The sequence below is a fragment of the Photinus pyralis genome, unplaced genomic scaffold (genome assembly GCF_008802855.1).
Source record: "Photinus pyralis isolate 1611_PpyrPB1 unplaced genomic scaffold, Ppyr1.3 Ppyr1.4_LG8, whole genome shotgun sequence".
Taxonomy (NCBI): Eukaryota; Metazoa; Arthropoda; class Insecta; order Coleoptera; family Lampyridae; genus Photinus; species Photinus pyralis.
The window spans coordinates 22,435,734-22,445,024 of record NW_022170819.1 but is presented as its reverse complement, the minus strand read 5'-3'; the positions used below and the strand labels follow the sequence as shown (position 1 = coordinate 22,445,024).

The 9,291-nt window shown below is 33.5% G+C and overlaps 2 protein-coding genes across 3 annotated transcripts in view; one reads left to right on the top strand and one right to left on the bottom strand.

Moving 5' to 3' along the window:
- Positions 1 to 1,315: 1,315 nt before the first annotated feature.
- The window catches only part of LOC116178749 (histone-binding protein N1/N2-like), a 33,478-nt gene continuing 25,502 nt past the window's right edge, over positions 1,316 to 9,291 (top strand). The window contains exon 1 of the mRNA XM_031498332.1: positions 1,316 to 1,504. The gene's annotated coding sequence lies outside the window, so the exon portion shown is untranslated. The remainder of the gene's footprint in view (positions 1,505 to 9,291) is intronic.
- LOC116178750 overlaps positions 1,671 to 9,291 on the bottom strand; it is a 27,996-nt gene continuing 20,375 nt past the window's right edge. For both annotated transcript variants that reach the window (XM_031498335.1, XM_031498334.1), the window contains 2 exons: positions 3,478 to 3,615; positions 1,671 to 2,437 (listed from right to left, as the gene is read on the bottom strand). In XM_031498335.1, coding sequence (XP_031354195.1) covers positions 2,163 to 2,437; positions 3,478 to 3,615 — 413 coding nt within the window. In that variant the 3' untranslated portion in view covers positions 1,671 to 2,162. The remainder of the gene's footprint in view (positions 2,438 to 3,477; positions 3,616 to 9,291) is intronic.

Genomic DNA, 9,291 nt, shown 5'->3' with positions numbered 1-9,291 from the left:
AGCGGGATACGATAACTAATGGGCGACACTGACGAGTTTATTTAAAAAAAAGTGTCTTTGTTTTGCTCATGTCAAGTCAAGGTAGCGAGACATCACGAAAATGAATATTTGTATCAAAACATGGGCGAAATTTTGGGTTTTCCCGGTAATTAGGGGTGGGTAAAAAAATTCTCCCACTTAAAAGAAATTTCAAGTATTTATTTTTTCCGTTTGAGAATATGATGGAATCTCGCAAACTTCACATCAACTTAGCGAATATGAAATGATATCATCTCGGATCTTGCCTCTCAGAAAATAGAGGATCAACTGCGGAATCAACAAATTTTACAACTGAATTCTCAATTTAGGACAAAAAAACGAAGTCATCTTGCCGCACAAAAGATATTCGGAAAAATTCTGCATGGGTTGTGCATAAATATAAATAAGTATAACGCTAAATGTACAATTATTATTTTTTGAAAAGATAAGAATTTATTTAAAAATCGGTATATGTTATACTTTTAATCATTGTAACAGAATTTTAAATGTTAGCTACCATGTTTATAAAAAAAATACATTTTTTGTTGTTCACCCTTATATATAATAAAATAAGAGAGATTTATTTTAGGTGTTCGAAGTGCCGGTTTATTAGGTTCTACCATACCTAAGAGAATTCATTAATGCACATGTCTACCTAATAACTATAAAAATCTATAAATCAGTAAAATTGATTAGAACAAATCACAGGAAATAAAGGGATAATTAAAAATGTTAACAAACAATGCTAATCTAGTCCAAATGACCTGAGAACCAGGTAATTTACATCAGAAGGTGTCATTATAGAAAAATGCAGTAAATGCATTGAATACGTAATTTACTCAATGGTAAAAGAAATAGGCATTTGTGCATCTCCAGTCAAATATTGTACAGCTTTTCGATAACCTTGTTTACATAATTAGTCCTTGATCATTATACATGGTCTATTGTGTTTAACAATAAATGAAGAGAATATGCTGTGCAAAACTGGGAAGGATAGAGATACATCGTTGATCTCACTCAAAAAGTACATCGTCTAGAGATGTGTATTGTTGGTGGTCTAACCAATTGCAATAACATTGAAATACAAATTGACTACAGATTACCATTGTAAACTAATCAGTAGCATTACCGGTAACGGTAATACTAACGTATATTTTTAGTTTTAAGCACTGAATAATTTAAATTTTTCTCTGAACTCCCAGATCAATTTCTTACAGTCCGCCACTGTTCTTGGGGTTGTAGACATGAAGGTTGGTACGATTCCGTTTTTAATTAGTTACTTCTACATTAGATTGGTAGTGCTGTTATAGTTTACGTTTCCCGCCCTTTTGTCTGGGGGCTTCTCGCTCTACTTCCAAATTTGCAAAATTGTGTGTAGTTTAACTGTTTATATTTGTTGCTGTAATTTAAATTAAACTCTTCTCTAACATCTTAATTGTATCGTTTGTGTGTTTAATCGGGTTCATCCATCACTTCGGACTTTGAGGTTAGTACAATTTCTCTTGGTTTACTCGAAATGATTTCCAACGGGTATTAACATCATACAAGATTTATTGAACAAATATATACATAGTAATAAGCAAAAAAATGTTTGCACAATATTAAAAATATCTCTGGCGATGCAATTTTTTAAAGGTTATACTTGCATTTATTGCTCGCCTACATTAGTAACAACAGTGCAGCTTAGCTTTTGTTATTTTTTCTTAATCTATAAAATCTGTATTAATAACGCATTTATAAAATCTAAGTAGCGAAACATTTATAATCCAATAACCCTGCTTATTTGTCTTCAAAGTATCGTTACACTTAAGGTAGTATGCGCTTTAACGCTACATAAATGGACGGCATGTTGCGAAAAATAGAAAAAAGTTACAAACTATTTCTACAATTATAAAGCTTCGCAAAGCTGTTAGGTATTTATCTTGCCCTATCAGTCGTTATCACTATCACACGAATTCAGTTGTGGGTAATTTTGATTGTGAGTTATTTCGACACAGAAATTCTAAAAAAATTGCAATTGCTGTGTTCGCTACATATAAATGGGAGCCTAATATTAGTCCAACGTGTAGTATCACGTACCATTTTGTGCTTTTGTCAGCCTGAACGATACTTGTACGTCACGACAAAACGTTGAGCTCGAGCGCTTAATTAATCATAGACGAAATCGGATTAAATCGCATAATTTTCGATAACAATATCCACAAGACGGACGTCATGACGCACAATGTCACACCGCCCCAACCCAAGTCCAACGACCACGACGTCGTAAATACTCGAGCGCCTAGAAGATAGTTGGTGCCCTTGCTGCCGCTCGGACTGACTACGCCGTCCATTGTACCGTCGGGGTCCATGTTCACTTGCGGTTTCGACTGAACTCTCTTGAAGTGTATTATCATTAATGTGAAGATGGCGAATGATGCTAAAACAGATTTTTTAAAATTAGTTTTACAATGTTTTTCAGCATGAACAGTTGCGGGTAAGTATTTTCAAGCGTTTCTTGTACTGTACTTCAATGTTTGAAAAAATGCTGGGGAGAAATGTTTCTTTTACATATGATTGGGGGGATACTTCCAAATGTAGGGGTACAACCAACTAAAATTAACGTAAAGCATCTGAAATATTTGCTCGAATATTTGTATAGAGACCAGTTGGCAGTTCTGATGCACCCTATTTACCCGTAAAAAAACTTACTAGCTTTAGGGAACTCAAAAAATCCATTTTTAGACATCTTTCAGTTTTTTACTGTGACTCAAACACAAAGTTGTAGAGCGCGAAATTTCCTTTAATTTTCATTCGTAAGTTATTCTCCTATCAGGTCCATGTACAGAAAAATGTTTATTACAAACGTTTCTTTAAAACGATTGTTTTCAAAATAAGTATATGGGTTGGGGTAAAAAAGTTATTGGATTTGGATCTATCCTCATTTTTTATATATAACACACCGGGGATGATATTAAAAAAGGTTCAAGTCATTCAAAAAGATTTAAAAATAATGTAAACAAACAAAAAAAGGTTTAAATGATTAAATAAATTTCAAAAAGATTTTCAAATTTTTTAGATTTTGAAAAACAATTTTTTCAATTTTTTTGAATCCATATTGACTTGTAATAGGTATAAAAAAATTTTAAAATTGATATTTTTGATTTCTGATTTTCTATATTAACGGATTTAGTGCGGATCAGGTTATGGAGAAGATGAAAATCACCTGTGGGAAAAACAAAATAAAACAAAAGAAGTGCAAGAAAACTGAAAATTATGAAAAATAGACCAATGAAATTATTGTCTTTCTATTTCAGTATTTTGCAAGGTATTTTGATATCGACACCTACTGTTAAGTTTGTGTCTAATTTTGTGTTCTGCTGTTTGAATTGTATTTGCAATGAGTAAAAAGCCTTATGTTGGAATATTGTAATTTTTACAAAAAACGCTTCGAATACTCCGAAAAGTTCAAGTTATTACCTGCTAATAAATACATAACTCCGGTCACTAATACGGCACTAATTTGATGTTGACAAACCCCGAAAGCTCCGACCAACGCAGCGGTTCCTATGATTATGAGGCAGACCAATGAGCATGATATGGAAAGATTCTGCATTCCTGTAAACAGAAAAAAAATGCCAAAATTAATTCTTGTTAAAATTTGGAAGTGTTTATATTCTGCTGTTCGGATTACATGTTAATCTAGCGCCGGGCGCCTGATGATGGGCAATTAGTTCAAATTGCTCAGAAAAATTCAATGTTATTTTAGGTACATTTTAGACCTCGTTTTAGACACCAAACATGACAAAGAGTATATGCACTACACAGTGCACATTTCCCTTTTCAAGTTTATATTCATCGACTCGGTACTGGACAAGTACAAATTTAGGAAAGGATAGGAAAGTAATACGAGCATCATGCAGCCTTTTTGGGTCAAATTTAAAATGGTAAAATTGGTGAAAATTTAAAAATATTCGCCCGCGTAAGAGCTACGGGAAAAAAATGGTCAATTTCAGAGTTCTTAGTTTATTGTTTATGTTTATTACAAAAGGTTCTTTGCAATGACTGTTGAGTAATCTACCAAAATAAGTATACAAAGTCAGGTAAATAAGTTATCGGACCTATCCTCATTTTTTATAATGGAACACCCTGTATATTTTGATCTAAAAAGATGGCATATTTTTTGGCATATTTTTCTTTTGAAAAATACAACACATAAGGGATTATATTCAAAAAAGATTTTAGGAATTTAAAAGAATTCAAAAACATTAAAAAAAGATTTAAAAAAATTTTGAAATAATAAGTACAGAAATTTCAAAAATATTTTTGAATTTTTTTATTGTAATCTGTTTGAATCTACAGCGTGTCCACTTAAGTACCAAGCATATGGGAAACTTTTTTACTATTAATATTACGAAAACATTATCAAAGTCCTCGTGTGAGATCGAAGGGACTTCAGCGCATTTTTGTGTAGCAGATCAGTGTTTTATTAACCAGTATTGACTCCTCCATAAATAAGATCTTATCCAAGGCTACCACATTCACTTTGTCGGTACCCGCTTCCCATTTCTCGCGTGCACCCACAATTTGAGTTTGCAGTTTACTCCCTTCTTACTCGGATTTTGGTGGATTTCGCTAAAAACCCGGCACAAAATAGTACTCAATTTTGGGGTACTTCTCATCGCTCGAGCTTCTATTGGTGACACGAGAAAGAGAAACCGCGATTCGAGCTTTAAGAAACTTTTGGGTGCCCAAAGTCGACCACTCCTCGAAGCGCGCCGTGCAAAAGGTGGTTCATTTCGCTCCTAGGAAAAAAAACAAAATTCCTCGCTTTGACAAGATCTTTCCGACACCTATTTGAAAACAATCGGAGAAAAACTGTAGATGGAAAAAAACTGAAAAATCTCCAGGTTAGTATAACACGCTCGGTGATAGCGCCCAGATGTCGCCGACCCCACATCTTGTACCCCGTCCATAAAGTTGTTACTACACTACATGACCCCAATATAGGTATATGTACATTCGTCTTTTTACAAGCGTTCTTCTACGGGCTCGCATTTACTGCAAGCCAGTCAGCCATAGTGAGATTAAAAGCTACCTTTCTACAAATAAATTTGAAAAAATGCGCAAAAAAGTTATTTTTCATTAAACGTTCTGCATGGTCTGAAACGTAATCTGCAACCGTCAGATATCAAATTTTTTGAGTCGTGTACGAGGCAAGTATGTCAAATATGAATTTTTCTCAAGAGTAAAATACCTTTATTTGTTATTAATATCGAAAATTGTTATCAAGAAAATGTATTGTAAACTGAGTTGTAAACTAATATCCTCGCTATCTAATAAATTAAAGAAATATAGCAAACGAGCTCCTGGGTATGGCTATAGCATGTGTAAAGCCAAATTTTAAACCTAATGTTAGTTTTGCTTTTATTTAAAGTGTATATGTATGAAATTTTATTTAATTGCTTCCATAAATAAAAAAGTTGGAACTGCACATTCTACACAAAACCAAATTTGGAAAATGGCGCTACATTTGCTTTTATTCCAAGTGGCCATGTATCAAATTTCATTGGAATGCCTCTATAAATAAGAAAGTTGGCACTGTGCATCCACAACACAAAATTTTGAAACTGGCGTTATATTTGCTTTTATTCCAAGTGGTTATGTATCAAATTTCATTTAAATTCTTCCATAAATAAGAAAGTTTGCAATTCGGTCTATAAATGGTCGAGATGCGCAAAGGGCACTGTGAATGCTGATCGATTAGGCTCAACTTTTGGAATTGTGTTTATATGGCTAAAGCTATGCGCATATTGAATTTCATGCAATTCGGTTCATAACTAACGGAGATGCCAAAAGGGCCTACTTTATTTTTTGGTCTCCATTGCCAATTCACGAACTCCGATCTACAAATTTGATAAAGAATCCACCTGCAAAATTTCATCGTAATCGGTCAATTTGTTTATGAGTTATCGTGCTAACGGACAGACGGACGAACAGACGGACAGACCCCACAAAATTATACACTCGCTAGGAGCTCGTTAATAATCTGATCTCTGTTGTTATTATCAAAAAATTGGCATTTTTGAAAAGAGAATTTAATATGCTGTCTTTTTAGATTACAGCGAGGATTAAAGTATATAATTATAGTTTTCTACCTGACCCCGTATACATATCTTGAAAATGGCGGATTATTCAACAGTCGTTTTTTCTGTATTTCTTATTTATTATAGGATCATTCTGAAGTTGATAATTTTGTTATTTTCCCTCATATGGCAAATTTTCTGGCAAATTTTGATTTTGCCATTTTAAATTTGACCCAAAAAGAGCAGAATATAGGCACATTACTGTTTTGATAGCACTAACAGTTACGGAGAAAAGGGAGGTAAACGCACGTTCTACCAACTACCGCCCTTCTTTCTGGCCCCTTATCAAAAGAGGTGGTTTGGGAGGGGGGGGGTTGTGGAACTAGTTTTATCTTTCATTTTCATGGTACTCTAATGAAAGGTTTCGACGAAATGAATTAATTTCTATCAACTATAGCCTCCTCCCCGACTTATTATCGTGATCGAATAATAATAATTCCTTATATCTCAAGAACAGATTGTCGGAGGATGGTACTCGCAAATGGCAATTGGGATGTCTGGAAGAAATTCTTAAGAAGTTTTTGAAAGAGCGTTGCTTGGAAGACTTCTAGCGAAATGATGAAAAATTCTAAGGAATTTTCCACGATTTTTTAAAGCTTTCTAGTAATATTTCGAAAAACGTGTACCTATAGCTAAGAAAGAAGGTCTATCGTGGTTTCTAGTAACCGACTTCTATGTATAAACAATAATAATTGTCTACGTTTACGCTTCGAAAATAAGATTTTAATATGAACTTTTGAAGGCTTGATTTAATCCTTTGCTCGAACTTGAAATGCTCTTTGTTGCTCGTCAGATCGCTTTGTAATGTAGACAACACATGTGATGTTGACGTTGGCAATAACCATTCAGTAATAGATTCTGCATATTTTTTCAGAAATTGGCAGTATCAGTAAATATGCGAAAATATGCACATGAATGGATACATTTTATTTAGGGATTGTTTACAGACTTATTGCGATTGATATTAAATTTTGTACATATTATCCCTTAAAAACCGCCAATAAAATGTATGCACATAAGAAAAACAAACAAGTTGTAAAAAATAAAGCTTATAAGTATGTATAAATTTTATTCGCGTGGTTTAAGGGATGAGATGTGTAAATTTAATATCAATCTCAATACTTTTTACATAGGTAATTGGGGTCCAAACAACCCCAAATATGATTTCTCCATGCATATGCTTTTTTTGCATATTTATTGTTGTATAATTATTGCTAACTTCATACAGGTATGCAGACGCGCTGAACATTGGTCACGAAATCCACATCAACTCGCTTTTTCATAACCTTCAAAGATCTGGCAAGAACGTCTACATTTTCTTTCCTAACAAACACAAGTGTATACAATATGCAATGATTGGCAAAAAAAATTGTCAAATACTGTCACACACATAATGGAAAAAACTCCATCTTCATCAAAATTTGTTTGGAAATTACCTCACAATGGAGCAGATGGTTTTCATTGTTACGGCGCAATTGATAAAATAGAAAAGAGGCATTTCTCCCCGATTTATAAAAGAAAACTAATTAACTTGTCATACTCGTCAACGTATGAAGTGATAAGCATACAAGAAAAATGAAATTTTTATGTGTTTACAAGTTTGAGGCGTCATTTTCCCGTGATCGATTAGTGACAGCATAAAAATGAAATCGTCCCTCATCCATCAAGCGATATGACAGTAATTTCGTAATAAAACAATTTCAAATGGAATTGGCGATATCACGATGTTGTAATTTAAATAGCAAATGTTGATTTACATTCGGTTTATAGTCGACCACGCTAACCGATGTTGTTTTGCCAACAAAACACGCTATTGATTTGCTATTTTTTTCGCTTGCATTTATGAAATAATTTCGCCGGCGAGGTTATACAATTCAGATGTCGCCGGGCTAAATATATGAAATTATTGCGTCGCGTGCTTTGCCATTTTTTTGAAAGCCGTGAACATTTTATTTTAATACTAACCGGTATTGATCTTTTTAGAATTCGCTGACTGAGATGCATTTTGTTTTTCGGGTCTCGAAAATGCAATTTAAAAGTGATTTCTTTTCAGAAAATGCGTTAAAACGCATTTTCTGTACTTTATCAAAATGTCTTTTACATAATTATTTAAAATGTCTTGATGTCTACGTCTATTTGCTTCAATTTCTTTAAATAAATAACTGTGTTTGCTTTTTATTATCTTTTTTCAAAAGTCAATGTTTTAAGATCAAGAATGTTAAAGAAAGACTAAGAATCATGAAGCATCAAGAGTCGAGCTTCATTAAGAAAGAAAAATAATAATGTAACGTGCACATTACGTAGAAAAATAATAGGATATTACTGATAAAAATGAAATCAAACCTCGTTTTGCATCAAGCGATCAAGGACCTAATCATAAATCAAAGATTAAAAAATTAATGTTTATAAAGAACCAAAAATCTTTGATTAAGGATCATTTGCCAGATCAATGGATCCAGTAAAAGATCTACAAGGATTTACGATGCATAAATATAAAAGGATTATCGGCAATCCAAATGTCAAGGATTATGGACGTAATGAAATATCATTATGGATAAGAATGTTCGACATTAAGCAACTGATCACAATCAAGACTTAAAGACCGTCAAACATAAGAGTATTAACTCCCAAGGATCATCGGCAGTTAAAGATAATCATGAATCAGAGATCATTATTATCCAAGGATGACTGTCAAGAATCAAGATTCATGACAATGATCAATAATAATAATTATTGATCAAAAGTCACCGAGGATTAAGGATCAAAACGAAGGACGATGATAATGAATCATCATCAAGAGTCAAAAGATCACTAAGGATTAAGGTTGAAGGGTTCGTAAGCAATTAAAGATAAATGATTATTGAAAATCAAAGTCCGTCAACGTACCGGGTGACCCAATAAGACTGTTCCTCGGCCATATCTCGAGAAAATTAACGGCCAAAATCAATGACAAAATTAATGGGGTCTATGACCTTGGGAATTTATGGGGTCGATGACCTTGGATGAGTGAAAATCAATGAGGTCAATGACAGCTGATGACCTTGAAATTTGCAATGACATCGAAATTATATGGTTCAATGACCTCGGATGACCTTAAAAATGCAATTTGACACTACATAAAACGGGGCCAATCCCCTCGAATGAAATT